The 21,523-nt window shown below is 40.5% G+C and overlaps 1 protein-coding gene and 1 long non-coding RNA gene across 2 annotated transcripts; one reads left to right on the top strand and one right to left on the bottom strand.

Moving 5' to 3' along the window:
- Positions 1 to 8,695: 8,695 nt before the first annotated feature.
- Positions 8,696 to 9,608, bottom strand: LOC135539004 (uncharacterized). The gene is made up of 3 exons (XR_010455532.1): positions 9,525 to 9,608; positions 8,974 to 9,071; positions 8,696 to 8,870 (listed from the first exon to the last, which is right to left on the bottom strand). It is a non-coding gene; the product is annotated as an uncharacterized LOC135539004 (long non-coding RNA).
- A 4,356-nt stretch (positions 9,609 to 13,964) lies between these two features.
- Positions 13,965 to 16,872, top strand: LOC135539006 (gastrula zinc finger protein XlCGF17.1-like). Its single transcript, XM_064964894.1, has 3 exons — positions 13,965 to 14,041; positions 15,035 to 15,283; positions 15,917 to 16,872. The coding sequence occupies exons 2-3, from the start codon at positions 15,181 to 15,183 to the stop codon at positions 16,870 to 16,872; spliced, it is 1,059 nt and encodes a 352-aa protein (XP_064820966.1). The 5' UTR covers positions 13,965 to 14,041; positions 15,035 to 15,180.
- Positions 16,873 to 21,523: the final 4,651 nt, after the last annotated feature.

Below are 21,523 nucleotides of genomic sequence, written 5' to 3'. Positions count from 1 at the left end.
CAGCTTTTTTGTTAGTAGAGCATTTAACCGTCTTAAAATACAGTTCAAGTTATTTTTGTAGTGTACGAAAATGTGGTTTTCTGTTTGTAAATTTACATTTGTGTATATGAAATTTGGCCAAAAGAATAATGAAATTAATTACATAAAAATGATTCCGCTTATTTCTATTGTATGTAAAGAATTCAAACAGTACATCTCTCCACAATAGTGTAAAATCTTCATAAATGTGTTCAATTATAAACCTACTGATGTCTTGCCACAGTTTTCTTACATGCATACAATGCCAAAAAAGATGCACAACTGGGTGGTCATTACAAAAGGAGCAATTTGAGTTGATGTTTTCCTTAAACTTCTTCATATAGTGGTTGGCAGGATAATATTTATGAATAATTTTAAAGGAAACTTCCTTAATTTTGTTAACAAGTAGGTATGTGTGTGGCAACATCCAAACTTTTTTTAACATGTATTATCAATAAATCCATTCCAATAAGGCATGACATAAGGTATAGATACAACATCCTGCTGAAACAAGGATCGTATCGCTCTGTTGTTGAATGGACCAAAAGAGAAACAAATCTTTCCTACTGATGAGTCAACAGGGTCAACAGAAGGTAAGCTCTGAGGGTCAGGTCTTGACACGTTCCTGAATAACAGAGCAACACCTGAGGGAATGGCATCTAAAACCATTGCAAAATCTTTAGGTGTTACAGGGACCTTGTAAAGTGATAAGAATTCTTTATAACTGAGTAAAAGACCCTCTGCATTTACCAGTTGGCTCACCAATAGGATATTATTTCGGAACCAATATTCTAAAAACAGAGAGGTATTTTTTATACAATATATCCCGATTATTCCATATATAATATCTGTGTGGAGAAAAATTGTGTTTATAAATTAAGGACCATGACAAGAAAACCTGCCGATGAAAAGCAGAAAGTTTCACTGGAACTTTGTCAATATTATAATTGCAAAACAACATGAAGTTAAGGCCACCAAAAGTAGAGAAGACATGATGAGGAATCAAATTCCAGATAGAAGTTGGTCTTCTTAGGAATTGTTTTATCCAATTGATCTTAAAAGTATTATTTAAAGTAGTAAAGTCCAGAAAATTCAGTCCACCATTCTCATAAATGTTCATTACAACAGTTTTCCTAATGTAATGGGTACGGTTTCTCCACAGAAAGTTGAAAAGCATCTGGTCTATCTCCTTGCTTATTTTACGGTCAATATATAAAGATAGAGCACCATATGTTAGTCTAGAGATACCTTCAGCCTTGGTTATTAGGACTCTACCTTTTAAAGATAAGTCCCTCTGTAGCCATTGATTTAGCTTCTTCTGGGTTTTTTTTAATAAGAGGGTTAAAATTGAGTAAGCCTCTAGACTTCTGATCCTTTGTAATGGTTATGCCTAAATGTGTAAGTTCTTCTTTTACTGGAATACCATAATATGAAGGTGTCACACAATCTTTGACAGCTATGAGTTCACATTTATTAATGTTAAGATATAGACCAGACTACTACAGTTTATACTTTTATATAATGGATTTTATATAATTTTCTATCATCTTTGTTGTTTTGTCTTTGTCTCTAAATGCTAGGGGGTTACGAAAGTGTGAAGCGCAAGGCCTTATTTTTATTTGCTAAACAATTTCGAACAGATTTTTGCTTTTTTCAAGTTTCACTCAATTTTGGCTGATGCCAACTTCTGGAGGTCACAGTGGGGCAACGATATTTGGCTTTCCCATGGATCTGAATGCCCTGCTGGTGTCACTACAATGACAAATACCTTTGGTGGTAATATTCTACACTCTGAATGTGACCCCTTTGGTGACTTTATTTGTCTTGTGATCAGTTACAATGACATTACACTCATTACTGTAAACTTCTACAGGTACAAAACCAAACATGAGAATGATGAGTTACAATGACATTACGCTCATTACTGTAAACTTCTACGGGTACAACACCAAACATGAGAATGATGAGTTGCTTGAATCTATAGAGAAACATATACTTCATTGGTTATCTAAATTTCCCAATTCGTTATTATTGATAGGAGGGGACTTTAACATTACTATAGATAATTCAACTGATAGATGGCCCCCAGGTAGGCCAACCAATCAGAATTTGGGTTTAATACTTTTTATGGAAAAGTTTGATCTTACTGATATATGGAGAGAGAGGTTTCCGACCACAGATCATTCACTTGGAGTAACAAAACAGGTCCCAGACAATCCAGACTAGCTTTTTGGCTTATATCCAAATGTATTGATAGTGAGTGTGTTACTACAAATATTTGTACTACTCCCCTCACAGACCATAAGGCTATTTACATTGATACCAAAATATTTACCCCTGATACGAACCTTGGTAGAGCATCCTACTGGAAGCTAAATCAAATCAAATTTTATTAACATACACATGGTTAGCAGATGTTAATGCGAGTGTAGCGAAATGCTTGGGCTAGCTCATTATTAAATAATGATATAGGATATAGTTACATTTGAGGTTAAAGATCTGCTCTCACACTTTTGGGAAAGGGCTTGTGAAGAAAAATCTTATTGCAAGAACTGGGAGCTCTTTAAATTTGAGGTGTCCAAATATCTTAGAAAATATGGTAGTAATCTTGCTAAGACCAGAAGAGCTGAGGAGGAAAGGTGATCATTAAGATAACTTCCCTTTCTCAGAGGTCCCCAGCCGACCTCTTGGGGAGGAGAAGATGGAACTAATTGAGTTACAAAATAAACTGGATAATATATATAAATTAAAAGCAGAATGAGCCTTTATTAGATCTAGGAAAAAATGGATTGAGGAGGAAGAACAGAATTCATCCTATTTCTTTAGACTTGAGAAATTTCACTCTAAAAATAACACTATCCATAAGTTAAACATTGATGGTGTTATTACAGATGACCAAAAATTAATCGCTAAATACTGCAGCAATTTTTACAGAAAATTGTATAGCTCTATGTACTGTCAGGAATCCACAGATATGTTTTTTAACTCACTGAATAATGTTCACTCTATCAGTGATATAGAATCTAAACAGTGTGATGAACCCATCAAAGTTGAAGAGATTATAGAGTCTATCAAACATCTAAAGAACAATAAATCACCAGGTGTTGATGGAATTACATCAGAATTTTACAAATTATTTTCTGAACAAGTAGCTCCCTTCCTATTTGAAGTATTTTTAGAGAGTGTTTTTAATAATGTTCTCTCTCCTACAATGAGTCAGGGGTTAATAACACTGATACCTAAACCTAAAAAAGAAGTGCTGCTCATCGATAACTGGCGTCCAATTTGTCTTCTTAATAATGACTATAAGATATTAGCCTCACTACTTGCAAAAATAATTAAAGAAGTCCTGGATGCAATCATTGATGAAACACAGTCTGGCTTCATGAGGAACAGACATATTTCTAACAATGTCAGACTAGTATTAGACGTACTTGACTACTCAGTCCTAATAACTGAGGATAGCTTCATATTATTTTTAGATTTTTATAAAGCATTTGACACAGTAGAGCATCAGTTTCACTTCCACTCCCTTGAGAGACTTGGCTTTGGGGATTTTTTTCTGTAAGGCTATTAAGACTCTCTATGCAAATGGTAACAGCTCTATCAAATTGAAATATGGCACCTCACCTACATTTGAGTTAAAGAGAGGAATTAGGCAAGGTTGTCCTATCTCTCCATACTTGTTTTTATTAATTACCCAACGTCTTGCAAATTCTTTAAATAATATTCCTGTACAAGGTATTTCCATAGCTGGTAAAGAAATTATTATAAGCCAGCTGGCTGATGATACTACACTTTTTCTGAAAGACTCTAACCAAATTCCCATATCGATCAATGTGATATACAATCCCTTTCCAAAGCTATTGGCTGTCCTAAAAGTCGCTGGAAGTCGCTAAATGATGTTATCGCCCAATTTGCATAATTGACAATGTGCACGTAATTGTGATGGACGCTGTAGGAGAGAGGAATAACTTTGTGGGAAAGACAAAAGTGAGTAAAAAACACCCTAAATATGTTTAGAACAACAAATGAGCAAGCTGCAAAGAGTGGCACACACACCGAATAAGAACCAGATATTTGAGGCCATACTCCTTCTTCAGCACTTTATGGACCCCATTGTTAATCCCCATCATAACAGAGTCAGTCCCTATCCTCAGGAGTTTCTCTTTTTTAAGACAACACTTGGAGGAAAGCCACAACAGCACGGGCTACAGATTTGGCATCTCCTCCCTCCAACTTAACAAGCCCCAGAAATGGTGATACAATTGTCTGCTTGGTGTCACTAAAGTACATATACACAACCCCCAGGCACTTAGAAACACTTACATCCGTGGACTCATCGAGGAGGAGGCTGAAACGCTGGTCACCCACATCGGCAACCAACTTTTTCAGAATGTATGGTGCTAGAACACCATTAATAATTTCTGTGCACTTTGTCCTGTGCATTTTGAAGTGGGAAACAGCAGTGGAGTCTGAGAAAGCAGCTCTACAAGCTTCTCCAATGTGATCACATGCCAGCATGGAACAGTGTTCAGCGATAGCTAATGCCATGGTGGCCTCAGCCTTTTTTGCAGAGTAAATTTGTCAATTTTTTGAAAATGTGTCCTAGAGGGGTCTGAATACTCGCTAAATATAGCGAAAAGGTCACTAAGTTGGCAACCCTGCTTGGGAAGGCCCTACCCCATTACATGATAAGGGGGTCGTAGCCTCCTCCGGGACACGTCTCCTTTGCATAGAATTGATCAAGATGTTGATTGTGTAATGCTATTTCTGAAATATTGATGATAAAATGATTGTGGGGGCTGACTTGTTAGACTTCAGTACAGCTTTTCACATTATCGATCATAGTCTGCTGCTGGAAAAACGTATGTGTAATGGCTTTACACCTCCCCCTTACACCCCCTGCTATAATGTGGATAAAGAGTTAGACAAGTAACCAAAGACAGAGGGTGTTCTTTAATGTGAGCGTCTCCAACATTAGGAATTCCCCAGGGTAGCTGATTAGGCCCCTTGCTTTTTTCAATCTTTACTGATGACATGCCACTGGCTTTGAGTAAGGCCAGTGTGTCTATGTATGAGGATGACTCAACACTATACACGTCAGCTACGACAGCGACTGAAATGACTGCAACACTTGACAAAGAGCTGCAGTTAGTTTCAGAATGGGTAGGGGACAAATCATTCACTGAACGCTAAAAGTCTCGTTATGAATAAGGTGAAAATTTGATTTTCCAATGATGTCAAGCAAAGAGGCACTGAGTTTGAAGGTAGGCCTTGAAATACATCTCAGGTACACCTCCAATTGACTCTAATTATGTCAATTAGCCTATCAGAAGCTTCTAAAGCCATGACATCATTTTCTGGAATTTTCCAAGCTGTTTAAAGGCACAGTCAACTTATTGTATGTAAACTTCTGACCCACTAGAATTGTGATACAGTGAATTATACGTGAAAGAATCTGTATGTAAACAATTGTTGGAAAAATTACTTGTGTCATGCACAAAGTAGATGTCCTCACCAACTTGCCAAAACTATAGTTTGTTAACAAGAAATTTGTGGAGTGGTTGAAAAACGTGTTTTAATGACTCTTCCGACTTCCGACTTCAACTGTAGGTGTTCCTTTTGTCCAAGTGGGAATGGGCAGTGTGGAGTGCAATAGAGATTGCATTATCTGTGGATATGTTGGGGTGGTATACAAATTGGAGTTGGTCTAGGGTTTCTGGGATGATGGTTTTGATGTGAGCCATGACCAACCTTTCAAAGCACTTCATGGCTACAGATGTGAGTGCCATGGGTCGGTAGTCATTTAGGCAGGTTCCCTTAGTGTTCTTGGGCACAGGCACCATGGTCGTCTGCTTAAAACATGTTGGTATTACAGACTCGGACATGGAGAGGTTGAAAATGTCAGTGAAGACACTTGTTAGTTGGTCAGTGCATGCTCGCAGTACACGTCCTGGTAATCCGTATGGCCCTGCGGCCTTGTTAATGTTGACCTGTCTAAATGTCTTACTAACATTGGCTGCGGAGAGCGTGATCACACAGTCTTCCGGTACAGCTGGTGCTATTATGCATGTATCAGTGTTATTTGCCTCGAAGCGAGCATAGAAGTAGTTTAGCTCATCTGGTAGGCTCGTGTCACTGGGCAGCTCTCGGCTGTGCTTCCCTTTGTGGTCTGTAATGGCATGCAAGCCCTGCCACATCTGACGAGCATCAGAGCCGGTGTAGTACGACTTGATTTTAGTCCTTTATTGATGCTTTGGCTGTTTGATGGATCGTCGGAGGGCATAGCGGGATTTCTTATAAGCTTCCGGCTTAGAGTCTCTCTCCTTGAAAGCGGAAGCTCTAGCCTTTACCTCAGTGCGGATGCTGCCTGTAATCCGTGGTTTCTAGTTGGGGTATGTACGTACGGTCACTGTGGGGACGACGTCATCGATGCACTTATTGATGAAGCCAATGACCGAATGCCCTCAATGCCATTGGAGAAATCTCGGAACACATTCAAGTCTGTGCTAGCAAAACAGTCCTGTAGCTTATCATCTGCTTCATCTGACCACTTTTGTATTGATCTAGTCACTGGTGCTTCCTGCTTTAATTTTTGCTTGTAAGCGGGAATCAGGAGGATGGAATTATGGTCAGATTTGCCAAATGGAGGGCAAGGGAGTGCTTTGTATGCATCTCTGTGTGTGGAGTATAGGTGGTCCAGAGTTCTTTTCACTCAGGTTGCACATTTAACATGCTGTTAGAAATGTGGTAAAATTGATTTAAGTTTCCCTGCATTAAAGTCTCTGGCTACTAGGAGCGCCTTCTTTAAAATATATATATATATAAATATCACCTTTATTTAACCAGGTAGGCCAGTTGAGAACAAGTTCTCATTTACAATTGCGACCTGGGCAAGATAATGCAAAGCAGTGCTACAAAAAACAACAGAGTTACACATGGGATAAACAAAAGTACAGTCAATAACACAATAGAAAAATCTATATACAGTGTGTGCAAATAGAGTAAGGAGATAAGGCAATAAATAGGCCAATAGTAGCGAAGTAATTACAATTTAGCAAATTAACACCGGAGTGAGATGTGCAGATGATGATGTGCAAGTAGAAATACTAGTGTGCAAAAAAAGTAAATAAAAACAATATGGGGATGAGGTAGGTAGTTGGATGGGCTATTTACAGATGGGCTGTGTACAGCTGCATCCTCCAGGTGAGCGTTTTCTTGTTTGCTTATGGCAGAATACAGCTCATTCAATGCTATCGTAGAGCCAACCTCTGACTGAGGTGGTATGTAAACAGCTACGAAGAATACAGATGAGAACTCTCTCTATAGGTAGTGTGGTTTTTTGCTTATCGTGATATAATCAACCTCAGGCATTGCTCGAGACTTCCTTCGACATAGTGAAACAGCTGTTATTTAAACAAAAAAAAAAAGGTACATAGTCCGTCTTACCAGACACCACTGTTCAATCCTGCTGGTACATCTATAACCAGCCTGCTGTATGTTGATATTGTCATCCTTCAGCCACGACTCTGTGAAGCATAAGATGTTACAGTTTTTAAATGTCCCGTTGGTAGTTTCATCTTCCCCGTAGCTCGTCGATTTCATTGTCCAAAGATTGCACGTTTGCTAGCAGAATTAAGGGAAGTGGGGGTTTATTCGATCGCCTTCGAATTCTCAGCAGGCAGCCCGCTCTCCGGCCTCTCTTTCTCTGCCTCCTCTTTACGCAGATCACGGGGATCGGGGCCTGTTCCCGAGGGAGCCGTATATCCTCCGCCTCGCTCGACAGAGTCGTAAAGGATGTCCTGATATCTATAAGTTATTTTCGGTCATAAGAGACGGTAGCGGCAACATTATGTACAAAATTAATGAAAAAATAAGTTACAAACGAAGCAGATAAACAAACAACAAAAACAATCGGTAAAACATTTGCCTTCTGCTCCAGCAGTGTGACTGTTTGAGGTTGTGGACAGGTGTCTTTTATACTGATAACAAGTGCCATTAATACAGGTAACGAGTGGAGGACAGAGGAGCCTCTTAAAGAAGTTACAGGTCTGTGAGAGCCAGAAATCTTGCTTGTTTGTAGGTGACCAAATACTTATTTTCCACCATAATTTGCAAATAAATTAATTAAAAATCCTACAATGTGATTTTCTGGATTTTTTTCCCTCATTTTGTCTGTCAGTGTTAAAGTGTACCTATGATAAATTACAGGCCTCTCATCTTTTTAAGTGGGAGAACTTGCACAATTGGTGGCTGACTAAATACTTTTTTTGCCCCACTGTATATTTTTTTCTGATTGCTTGGTAGTGATAAGATATGACATACCTGTCCATGACCTTGTTGGCACAGTCCTTTGTATCCTTACCACCAATGTTGCTTAACCTTAATCTGTGTCAAGAGACTGTTTGAATCCCTGGAAGTTATGCAGTAACCTCTGTCTCAGTAGGACTAATAAAACATAAAAAAATAAATTCTACAGGCATTGCTTGTAAGAGTGGAATTAACCAATTGTATCACTTTAAGTAGTGTGAAAGATGCTGACTAAATCTACAGTGTAAATGAAATGTCAAAAATAAATGCAAATTTCACCATCAGATTCTGTGCATCCACACTTCGGCGCTGCTCCTCTAGTTGCTTAGGCAGTGATGCCTGATACAAAAAGGAAAATCCCATCTATGCTCCCCTGTGAAAGGTTTGACATTTCCCACTGACTCTCCAGTTTCTCTTACCATGTCTAGGCGTGTCCCCATTAAATTCATCCTGGGCTGGGGTAGAGGGAGAACAAGACTGGCTTTTCTGCCTTTTTTGGGCCTGCCCAGGTGAACTTCTGGATAGTCCTGCAACAAACACTTAAGCACATGACATACAGTAAATCATGCATGCAATGTTATTAGATGCACATCAAAACCCATCATTTATACATAAAATATCAGAGGGAATCAAAACACACACATTTTGAGGAACAATCAACTTCCTGGCATAATTCGTGGGAAACAGCTCTGGTCTTGATCAGTTGTGGATGTATAATTATAATCTTCACTTTTCATTTTCTGAAAAAAAGTTAATAAAGGTAAATAGTAAACAAACTGTGGTAATGAATACACTGAGAGCAAGTTTGAACTACATTTTGACAGGCTTCTTACCTAGTTAATTTTGGTCAATGCATTTTACACATTCTCCTCTTAATTGTAACATATTAATGTCCTCTCCCCTGTAAGCTAACGTTCTTAGCTAGCTAGATAACCCATACTACAGTTAGTTAGCAAACCAACCAGCTTCACAGTAGGTACCCAGAGAGTAACGTTGATGTTGGTCTCTAGCTAGTTAATAAATAAATAAAAATGTCTGCCAAAAAACAATGACAATGACCCGTTAACAGAAAACATAGCTAACTGTAGTTAGCTAAACCGATAGAGTAAGCTAGCTGACTGTTTGTACAACCATAAAATATGTTAGCCCTGCTTTCTCGCCTTACTATCTAACGTTAGCTAACGTAAACTCACCCCATTCCGTACAAATGTGCGCAACCGCAACATTCAAACGAGGCTACAAAGAAAACTAATGGGACTGTGTTGACTTCAAAATCGGGGGTGTGAACTAGGTTTCTATTCAAGCATTGATCGACATGTCAATGGCTCTATAGTATTGGAGAAAAGTTGAAAAAACGGACCCTCCGTCATGTCGTAACTTACAGTACGCATAAAGCAACGATTTCTGTCTTACAATCTCTCTCCACCAGGTGTAGCATTTCTCTTATCGTTTAAAAACAAGAAATGGACAGTGACGGGGGTAAGGAGGGGATACCTAGTCATTTTTTGCGTCATTGCATGAGATCATCATTCTCAAAGCCGCTGTTGACTTCTAAGATCACTTTAGCACCGCCCTAAAAACCCGATTCAAATTCGACAGAAACCTTCAAATAGGTATGGAATGACACATTATATAAACTCTTTATAGTATTTTATTTACATTTTAGAGGTGATAAGTTGGACAGATCGAGTGAAGAAGCTCCCACGAGAGAAGCTCCCACGCTGAGGTCTGTCCAACGCTGGTCTGACCAATCTGATTCCACACCCCAAGACTGCTCCCATCACGTGGACTGGGATATGTTTCGTATTGTGTCAGACAACAACATTGATGAATACGCTGATTCGGTGTGCGAGTTCATTAGAACGTGCGTTGAAGATGTCGTTCCCATAGCAACGATTAAAACATTCCCAAACCAGAAACCGTGGATTGATGGCAGCATTCGCGTGAAACTGAAAGCACGAACCACTGCTTTTAATCAGGGCAAGGTGACTGGAAACATGACCGATTACAAACAGTGCAGCTATTCACTCTGCAAGACAATCAAACAAGCTCAGCGTCAGTATAGAGACAAAGTAGAATCTCAATTCAATGGCTCAGACACAAGAGGTATGTGGCAGGGTCTACAGTCAATCACGGATTACAAAAAGAAAACCAGCACAGTCACGGACCAGGATGTCTTGCTCCCAGGCAGACGAAATAACTTTTTTGCCCGCTTTGAGGACAATACAGTGCCACTGACACGGCCTGCAACGAAAACATGCGGACTCTCCTTCACTGCAGCCGAGGTGAGTAAAACATTTAAAGTGTTAACTCTCGCAAGGCTGCAGGCCCAGACGGCATCCCCAGCCGCGCCCTCAGAGCATGCGCAGACCAGCTGGCTGGTGTGTTTACGGACATATTCAATCAATCCCTATCTCAGTCTGCTGTTCCCACATGCTTCAAGAGGGCCACCATTGTTCCTGTTCCCAAGAAAGCTAAGGTAACTGAGCTAAACGACTACCGCCCCGTAGCACTCACTTCCGTCATCATGAAGTTCTTTGAGAGACTAGTCAAGGACCATATCACCTCCACCCTACCTGAAACCCTAGACCCACTCCAATTTGCTTACCGCCCAAATAGGTCCACAGACGATGCAATCTCAACCACACTGCACACTGCCCTAACCCATCTGGACAAGAGGAATACCTATGTGAGAATGCTGTTCATCGACTACAGCTCGGCATTTAACACCATAGTACCCTCCAAGCTCGTCATCAAGCTCGAGACCCTGGGTGTCGACCCCGCCCTGTGCAACTGGGTACTGGACTTCCTGACGGGCCGTCCCCAGGTGGTGAGGGTGGGCAACAACATCTCCACCCCGCTGATCCTCAACACTGGGGCCCCACAAGGGTGCGTTCCGTGCCCTCTCTTCTGTACTCCCTGTTCACCCACGACTGCATGGCCACGCACGCCTCCAACTCAATCATCAAGTTTGCGGACGACACAACAGTGGTAGACTTGATTACCAACAACGACGAGACGGCCTACAGAGAGGAGGTGAGGGCCCTCGGAGTGTGGTGTCAGGAAAATAACCTCACACTCAACGTCAACAAATCTAAGGAGATGATTGTGGACTTCAGGAAACAGCAGAGGGAACACCCCCCTATCCACATCGATGGAACAGTAGTGGAGAGGGTAGTAAGTTTTAAGTTTCTCGGCATACACATCACAGACAAACTGAATTGGTCCACCCACACAGACAGCATCGTGAAGAAGGCGCAGCAGCGCCTCTTCCACCTCAGGAGGCTGAAGAAATTTGGCTTGTCACCAAAAGCACTCACAAACTTGCACAATGCACAATCGAGAGCATCCTGGCGGGCTGTATAACCACCTGGGACGGCAACTGCTCCGCCCACAACCGTAAGGCTTCCAGAGGGTAGTGAGGTCTGCACAACGCATCACCGGGGGCAAACTACCTGCCCTCCAGGACACCTACACCACCCGATGTTACAGGAAGGCCATAAAGATCATCAAGGACAACAACCACCCGAGCCACTGCCTGTTCACCCCGCTACCATCCAGAAGGCAAGGTCAGTACAGTTGCATCAAAGCTGGGACCGAGAGACTGAAAACAGCTTCTATCTCAAGGCCATCAGACTGTTAAACAGCAACCACTAACATTGAGTGGCTGCTGCCAACACACTGACTCAACTCCAGCCACTTTAATAATGGGAATTGATGGGAAATGATGTAAAATATATCACTAGCCACTTTAAACAATGCTACCTAATATAATGTTTACATACCCTACATTATTCATCTCATATGTATACGTATATACTGTACTCTATATCATCTACTGCATCTTTATGTAATACATGTATCACTAGCCACTTTAACTATGCCACTTTGTTTACATACTCATCTCATATGTATATACTGTACTCGATACCATCTACTGTATCTTGCCTATGCTGCTCTGTTCCATCACTCATTCATATATCTTTATGTACATATTCTTTATCCCCTTACACTTGTGTGTATAAGACAGTAGTTTTGGAATTGTTGGTTAGATTACTTGTTGGTTATTACTGCATTGTCGGAACTAGAAGTACAAGCATTTCGCTACACTCGCATTAACATCTGCAAACCATGTGTATGTGAAAAATAAAATTTGATTTGATTTGGGGGAAAAGCAATTTTCCCACAAGACATCTCTCCTTCTCACTATCAGGCATTCGTTTCGCTTCACCACCCGCAATTTTTAAAAAGATCCAAAGGGGCTCATTGCCTGCTTGAATTATGCAGAAACAGGCAGCGTTTAGGCCATGGAATTGATTCAGTTGGAAAGTGGAGAAATTGTGCTTACAATGGTATTGACATTACAGCGATCTGGAAGTATTACATTTTTGGGCGCTAAAATAAGGGCAATTGTACGGACCAAGGCGATGTACGAGTTTACGTTAGCTAGTTAAGTTATCCAGGCAGAGAGTTAGCCTAGAGAAAATAATAGTTTGCGACATCAACAGAAACTGATAGTTAATATAACAACCCTATCAAATTAGAAACGTTTTCAGAAATGTTGATGCTTACAATTATCCTCGTGTCGTTGTGTTACCGTCCTGATGAACAAATGTGAATGACTTGCTCGTTCTGCTTCTCCCAGTTTGGAGACATGACGGTTATAAATTGTAATAAATTCCATTGTGAAATTGTAAACTAATGATTTAAAATTACAGGTAATTTTCAGTCATTCTGTCTATATCAGAACATCAAACAAGCTATTCGATTTTATTTTAAATCAATATATTTCATTACATGGTGTATATCAAAAAATCATCAAACTTATACCATATGCAATATTGTATAGTTATATTCGTGTATCTCAGGCATTTCTATGAGTACAAGCTGATCAGGCTGATCTTCGGCTGTTTGCAGTGCAGGAGTTAGTCCGTACCCGGGTGTGTCTTGTTTTTTTGTAGGGAAATATGGCGAAGCGGAGGTGCTTGTTCGAGTCTGATATCTCCCAGTTGAGTAAAGTTGGTAAGAATGAATGGAAGACGGGGACAACGAAAAATGTAGCAAAAAGACCAAAAGTTGTAAACTAACATCGGGTTCTTTTGAAGTGCGATTCATCAACAATTATGTATTTTTGGGAGATCATTTGAGGCCAGGAAGATGGTAAAGGAGGCATTAGGAAAGTTAGAGTCAGCCAGAGTGACCAGTAGTGGTTTTGCTTTGAGTTCATGCGGCTCAGAAGAGCAGAAGGAGAGAGCATTGTTTTTCGGAGCAGGGCACGGATAAAAGGTGTTATATCTGGAGTTTCGTTGGGAGAGTAAAGAGTTTCTGCCTATTCATGTGAATCTGCGATATGTAAGATACGCAGTGAGAGCGATTGTGAATAAACCACTGCAGTTATGACATTTATAAAATAATGGCCATGTATCAAGTGTGTGCCGACGGAATATTGTTGGTATTTATTAGGATCCCCATTAAACGCTGCAAAAGTATCAGAATTGTTCACTTCTCATTGACTTGTCAAACCCAGGCTTGGTCTGCTTCGCAATCGTTCTCCGAAGTCTCGCGTTGTTACGTCTCTGGGTTTAGAAACTGGAAGTGGGCGAAAAGGTAGTTCCGCGCAGGCGCACATCATTATTCGGAATAAAGGATACGCCAGAATTGTGCAGTCGAGACGACAACTTCTGTGTCCGTTTCAAATATATTACTACTGGTATGTAATAGCACGTTATAATATCGAAATAACATGTCATAACAGGCTAGGTAACAAATACGTCAAGTTATTATGACATTTTGATAAAGTTTTTATGTGATATTTTTATGTCAAACCGCGTGAGTGAACGTGATCACTTTTTTTACAAGTCACGTAGAGACTTTGGGTTAGTCTGAGTGGATGTTTATCATTTCGTCAAGGTAATTTCATAAAGGATACATTTTTTTTTAGATTTCTGGGTTCGTTTAACATGTCCTTTTTGGTTTTGTGGAAAATTCACGAGCTGGTAAAATGGCGGATTCCAGTCCGTCTGCATCGACGTACTTCAGTTCAGGCACTGAGGGTGCAACAGAGAGACAATTTTGTGGTTGCATTACTGTTTTGGAGCTCAATGTAATTATTATCATTTTTTTACACGTGTACTAATATTCAGAGACATTCAGTTGTTTCTGTCTATCTATAAATGTTACTATGGTGCGAAATGAAATACAATTGGTTTTTGATTGGAGTAATACAGTGAAGACAGTGCTGCCTAAAACATACTACAACCTTGTACTAAATGTTTTTTTTGAGTCATTTATGCATTTGTGTATAGGGGATATCTACTATAGACTAAGTGCATTTACAGTTGTGTAGCCTAATTTTAAAGTGTATAATTTGTCTAATATTTATTAATTAATGTTTTGTCAATGTTTAGTTACCAGATCTATTGAAATGAGATCAGTGCTCGACTTGGACAGGAGCTCACTGGAGCTGAGTACAGTCACCTCAAATTTCTAGTGTTTGAGCTCATGTTCCTCTTATAGAATATTAGCTCAACAGTATTGTGGAGCTCCTGCAGCTAAATACCAACATTACCGGCACCTATTTCAGTCCAAGTCAAGCACTGGATTAGACAATTGAACAGGAAAAAATATAATATATTTTTAGAGAATAAAAAGTGCCAGAACTGTCAAGACTAACTTTTGTGTCTGTTTCTCATTGTTACTACAGGACGACTAGAATTAAGTCTGAGGCCGGTAACATCAACAGTGAGGACAAACCCAGCCTGTCTCTCTCATTCCACACTGAGTCCAAACCTACAGTCACTGGGTCCTGATTGTGACAGTGGAGCCCAGTTTGCACTGCAGGATCCAGAGATGGCATCAGTGAAGCTGGAAGACTGCAGTCAAACACTGGAGCTGAATGTCAACATTAAAGATGAAGAAGAGGAGGAGGAGATTGGGAAATCTGTTTCTCATGGTAAGAGCAGGTTCTATCTAAGTTTGTTTTTCATTCCAAAGTTCCACTGTGCATGAAGAGTTGCAGTAGAACTGTTTCAATGAAAAAGTAGCTGTTTTTTCATGCTACTGAGACTTGCATGGTTTGACACCAGTATTGCCAGCATTTGTTTTATTCACTGGTCTATCTGGAGTGATCAGAGTGTAGACTAAAGAAGTGAAGTAGACAAACTGCCAGTGTTTTAAAGTCCTATGAAATGAGTCTGTGTAGTATCTAACCTTGTGATAGTGAGTAGAGGATGACAAGCTTTTTAGCTTTCAAGTCTTATCCACTTTTAGAGTTGTTTTATTCCCCTTTTGTGTTGTACAGCCTACTGATATGAATACATATGTCGCCCGGTACAGCCGGAAGCGGACTGGCCACCTCTTTGAGCCTGTTTCCTCTCTACATTTCTTCTAAGATTCCTGCTTTTTAGGGAGTTTTTCCTGGCCACTGTGCTGCTATATCTGCATTGCTTGCTCTTTTGAGATTTTAAGCTGGCTTTCTGTAGAACACTTTGTGACAACTGCTGATGTAAAAAGGGCTTCATAATATACATTTGATTGACATGTATATCACACCAACTGACTGGTTCTTCTGATGTTGTTCACACAGGAGACCATGTTGAGACATTCTCTACATCCAGAGAGCAACAGAGGGAACATCACAGAGCTAAAGGGTCTCACAGCTGCCCACATTGTGAGGAGATTTTCCCAATTCTATCAAAGCTAAAAATACACCAAAAAATACACACAGGACAGAATCCGTATTCCTGTACTGACTGTGGGAAGAGATTCACAACATCAGGGAATCTGACGGTTCATCAGAGAGTGCACACTGGAGAGAAGCCTTACTCCTGCTCTGACTGTGGGGCAAGTTTCTCTCGACTGGGCCACTTAAAAACACATGAACATATACATACAGGAGTGAAGCCTTACTCCTGCTCTGATTGTGTAAAATGCTTCACAACATCAGCTGAGCTAAAAGTTCACCAGAGAACACACACAGGAGAGAAGCCTTTCTTCTGCTCTGACTGTGAAAAGAGTTTCTCTCAACTTTCCCACTTAAAAACACATGAACGTATACATACAGGATTGAAGCCTTACTCCTGCTCTGACTGTGTAAAATGCTTCACAACATCAGCTGAGCTAAAAGTTCATCAGAGAACACACACAGGAGAGAAGCCTTTCTTCTGCTCTGACTGTGGAAAGAGTTACTCTGTACTGTGCAACTTAAAAACACATGAACGTCTACATACAGGAGTGAAGCCTTACTCCTGCTCTGACTGTGGAAAGACTTTCTCTCGACTAAACATCTTAAAAACACATGAAAGTATACATACAGGAGTGAAGCCTTACTCCTGCTCTGACTGTGTAAAATGCTTCACAACAACAGCTGAGCTAAAAGTTCACCTGAGAACACACACCGGAGAGAAACCTTACTCCTGCTCTGACTGTGGAAAGAGTTTCCCTCTACTGAGAACCTTAAAAACACATGAACATATACATACGGTAGTGAAGCCTTATTCCTGCTCTAATTGTGGAAAAGTTTTTCTCAACTGGGCCACTTAAAAACACATGAACGTATACATACAGGGGAGAAGCCCTACTCCTGCTGTGACTGTGTAAAATGCTTCAAAACGTCAGCTGAGCTAAAAGTTCATCAGAGAACACACACATCAGAGAAGCCTTGCTCCTGCTCTGACTGTGGGAAGAGTTTTTCTCGACTGGACCTCTTAAAAACACATGAACGTAGACATACAGGAGTGAAGCCTTACTTCTGCTCTGACTGTGTAAAATGTTTCACGACATCAGCTGAGCTAAAAGTTCATCAGAGAACACACACAGGAGAGAAGCCTTACTCCTGCTTTGACTGTGGAAAGATTTTCTCTCAACTGGGCCACTTAAAAACACATGAACGTATACATACAGGAGTGAAGCCTTACTCCTGCTCTGACTGTATAAAATACTTCACAACATCAGCTGAGCTAAAAGTTCACCAGAGAACACACACAGGAGAGAAGCCATACTCCTGCTCTGACTGTGGAAAGAGTTTCTCTCGACTGGACTACTTAAAAACACATGAACGTATACACACAGGAGAGAAGCCTTACTCCTGCTCTGACTGTTGAAAGAGTTTCTCTGGAATGTGTCAGTTAAAAAGACACCAAGGTAAACTGAGAGAAGCCTTAGCACTGATCTGACTGTAGAAAATGGTTTAAAACAACAGCTGACCTAAAAGGTCATCAGTGAACAGACACAGGAGAGAAGCCTTAATTCTGCTCTTAATGTGGCAAGAGTAACTCAAGTGAAAGTCACCAAGTAAAATACTACTTGAGTTAAAGTCTAAGTATTTGGTTGTAAATAGACTTAAGTATCAAAAGTAAAAGTATGAATAATTTCAAATTCCTTAAATTATCCTCTAAGTCAGTTGTGGGCATTTCCAGTCCTCGAGGGCCTGATTGGTGTCACAGTTTTGCCCCAGCTAACACACCTGACTCCAATTATCACCTAATCATGATCTTCAGTTTAGAATGCAATTTAATTAATCTGTTGTGTTTGCTAGGGATGGAGAAAAGTGTGACACCAATCAGGCCTGGGGACTGGAGTTGCCCACCCCTGCTCAACGGGATGGGTGTCCCTAAACCGGGGCGGTTGTTGCTAACGTGCGCTAATGTGACTAGAATGACGTTGTATACAACAGACGACTTTCCGGGACATAGACATTTCTTTATAACGACAGAAAGCTTAAATTCTTGTTAATCTAACTGCAGTGTTCAATTAACAGTAACTATGAAAGTGAAACAGCAAAAAATATCTAAACATCATTGCCAATCAGATGCGTCCCTTCATGGCAGCACTGTATGCATCTGCAAATAGACTTTTTCAGAAGGATTATGCCTTGTGCCACCCGGCTTGTCCAGTAATGGTTCCAAGAACATTACACTGAATTCACTGTAATTGTGCATCTGTGGGAGGAGAAGGAACGAGCTATTCAGAGTAGATCCACTCCCAGCCAACTTGACATGATTGTAGGAAGCATTGGAGTCAACATGGGCCAGCAACCCTGTGGAACGCTCTCAACACCTTGGACAGTCCATGCCGTGACGATTGGAGACTGTTCTGAGGACAAAGGGGGTGCAACTCCATATTAGGAAGGTGTTCCTGATGTTTTGTACTCTGTGTATATCAGATAAAGATGGTGTGATGATCAGTTTTTAGCTTTAGTTTGGGTGGATTATTTTATATTACTAAACAACTTTTGTTTAATGATGAACAAGCTATGAATTGAGTACTTGTGTTTAATAAATTGCATTTTAAAACTAGATTTATTATTTTAGTCATTGATGATGAATGTATTTAAATAACTGTATTGAAGTTAATTGATCTGGCGGCAGGTAGCCTAGCGGTTAAGAGTGTTGGGCCAGTAACTGAAAAGTTGCTGATTTAATCCCGAGCTGACTTGGTGAAAAATCTGTCATTGTGCCCTTAAGCAAGGCAATTAACCCTTATTTGTCCTGTACCCTTATTTGTCCAATAAGTCGCTCTGGATAAGAGCATCCGCTAACTAACAAGAATGTAATGAAAAATAATGTTTGTACATGTTTTTCTCTCTTGTGTATAATTATATGAAATAAACTGTTTGAAGTGAAATACTGTATATACTGTATATACAATACACAACATTACAACTTTGCCTACCCTGGCCAGAGGTACAGGACCATAGTAAGTTAGTAGCCTACAGTTTCCAGGCAATACATTATGTCAGATCGCTAATGATTAGGTGTATAGGCTGCTCCATTTTTGCCTGTGTCTGTCGGGAGTGATGTGTTATCAGGCTAAGTAACTACTATTATGTTGTTTTTGGTTTGCTAGTTGCACCAGTTGCATGTTATTTTTGTGGAATGGTAGTGACCAAAAAACAATATGTTTTTCATTGTACGAGGCCCAGGAACATAGATGAAACTGCCAGATGTGTCATAATAGCCTGGAAGTAAATCTGCACTGAGAGACACATTTGAAATGGAATACATTGAATACATGCAGCAGGGTGGAACAATCACAGTAAAACATTATTTAAATGTATTGTTGGAAGGGTTGTGGTCACCATTCATGTAATACATTAAATATATACATCAGATGGTATTGGGGAGCTATTTCATAGGGTTTTCATGGGTACATTATTTACCCATTTCAATCTTATACCAACCAACCCTATGCTTGGTGTGACTGTTATGGCCAGAACAGACCATCTGATATGCCCTTAAATATTGTAATATGCAACCTGGAGTTAAAATGTAAGAGGACCAGTGCTTCTACAGTGTAATTTGATAAGAACTGCCTAGTTGAATAAATGTTAAATAAAACAGCCAAAACAGTTCGGAAGAGTTTGTGCATACAGTGGGGCAAAAAAGTATTTAGTCAGCCACCAATTGTGCAAGTTCTCCCACTTAAAAAGATGAGAGAGGCCTGTAATTTTCATCATAGGTACACTTCAACTATGACAGACAAAATTAGGAAAACAAATCCAGAAAATCACATTGTAGGATTTTTTATGAATTTATTTGCAAATTATGGTGGAAAATAAGTATTTGGTCAATAACAAAAGTTTATCTCAATACTTTGTTATATACCCTTTGTTGGCAGAGGTCAAACGTTTTCTGTAAGTCTTCACAAGGTTTTCACACACTGTTGCTGGTATTTTGGCCCATTCCTCCATGCAGATCTCCCTAGAGCAGAGATGTTTTGGGGCTGTTGCTGGGCAACACGGACTTTCAACTCCCTCCAAAGATTTTCTATGGAGTTGAGATCTGGAGACTGGCTAGGCCACTCCAGGACCTTGAAATGCTTCTTACGAAGCCACTCCTTCGTTGCCTGGGCGGTGTGTTTGGGATCATTGTCATGCTGAAAGACCCAGCCACGTTTCATCTTCAATGCCCTTGCTGATGGAAGGAGGTTTTCACTCAAAATCTCACGATACATGGCCCCATTCATTCTTTCCTTTACACATGATCAGTCGTCCTGGTCCCTTTGCAGAAAAACAGCCCCAAAACATGATGTTTCCACCCCATGCTTCACAGTAGGTAGGGTGTTCTTTGGATGCAACTCAGCATTCTTTGTCCTCCAAACATGACGAGTTGAGCCTTTCCGTTCAACTTCACACACCTGGGCCAGACTACACTCAATCATATGACCCACTGAAGAGATGAGTCTTCAATAAAGACTTAAAGGTTGAGACAGAGTTTGCGTCTCTCACATTGTTAGGTAGACCATTCCATAAAAATGGAGCTTTATAGGAGAAAGCCCTGCCTCCAGCTGTTTGCTTAGAAATTCTAGGGACAATTAGGAGGCCTGCGTCTTGCGACCGTAGCGTACGTGTAGGTAGGTACGGCAGGACCAAATCAGAGAGATAGGTAGGAGCAAGCCCATGTAATGCTCTGTAGGTTAGCAGTAAAACCATGACATCAGCCCATGCCTTGACAGGAAGCCAGTGTAGGGAGGCTAGCACTGGAGTAATATGATATTTTTGGGGGTTTCTAGTCAGGATTCTAGCAGCCGTATTTAGCACTAACTGAAGTTTATTTAGTGCTTTACCCGGTAGCCGGAAAATAGAGCATTGCAGTAGTCTAACCTAGAAGTGACAAAAGCATGGATTCATTTTTCTGCATAATTTTTGTAGACAAAGTTTCTGATTTTTGCAATGTTATGTAGATGGAAAAAAGCTGTCCTTGAAACAGTCTTGATATGTTGTTCAAAAGAGAGATCAGGGTACAGAGTAATTCTGAGGTCCTTCACAGTTTTATTTGAGACGAATGTACAACCATTAAGATGAATTGTCAGATTCAACAGAAGATCTTTGTTTCTTGGGATATGCCTTTTGTTGTGATATACTATACTCTGCCTTGCCTCAGGATGGTAAGTTGGTGGGGCTGTGCTTTGGCAAAGTGGGTGGGGTTATATCCTTCCTTTTTGGCCCTGTCCGGGGGTGTCTCCTGACCCCTCCTGTCTCAGCCTCCAGTATTTATGCTGCAGTAGTTTATGTGTCGGGGGGCTAGGGTCAGTCTGTTATATCTGGAGTATTTGTCCTGTCTTATCCGGTGTCCTCTGTGAATTTAAGTATGCTCTCTCTAATTCTGTCTTTCTTTCTCTTTCTTTCTCTCTCTCGGAGGACCTGAGCCATAGGACCATGCCTCAGGACTACCTGGCATGATGACTCCTTGCT

The sequence above is a fragment of the Oncorhynchus masou genome, unplaced genomic scaffold (genome assembly GCF_036934945.1).
Source record: "Oncorhynchus masou masou isolate Uvic2021 unplaced genomic scaffold, UVic_Omas_1.1 unplaced_scaffold_2290, whole genome shotgun sequence".
Taxonomy (NCBI): domain Eukaryota; kingdom Metazoa; phylum Chordata; class Actinopteri; order Salmoniformes; family Salmonidae; genus Oncorhynchus; species Oncorhynchus masou.
Note: the sequence above shows the minus strand (reverse complement) of the source record. Positions and strands in the feature narration are given on the sequence as shown.

Excerpts from the sequence above, each read along its gene's own strand:
- LOC135539006 (XM_064964894.1), top strand. The coding sequence starts at position 15,181 with ATGGCATCAGTGAAGCTGGAAGACTGCAGTCAAACACTGGAGCTGAAT. Across the intron at positions 15,284-15,916 it reads TGGGAAATCTGTTTCTCATG|GAGACCATGTTGAGACATTC; the intron begins GTAAGAGCAGGT and ends TTGTTCACACAG.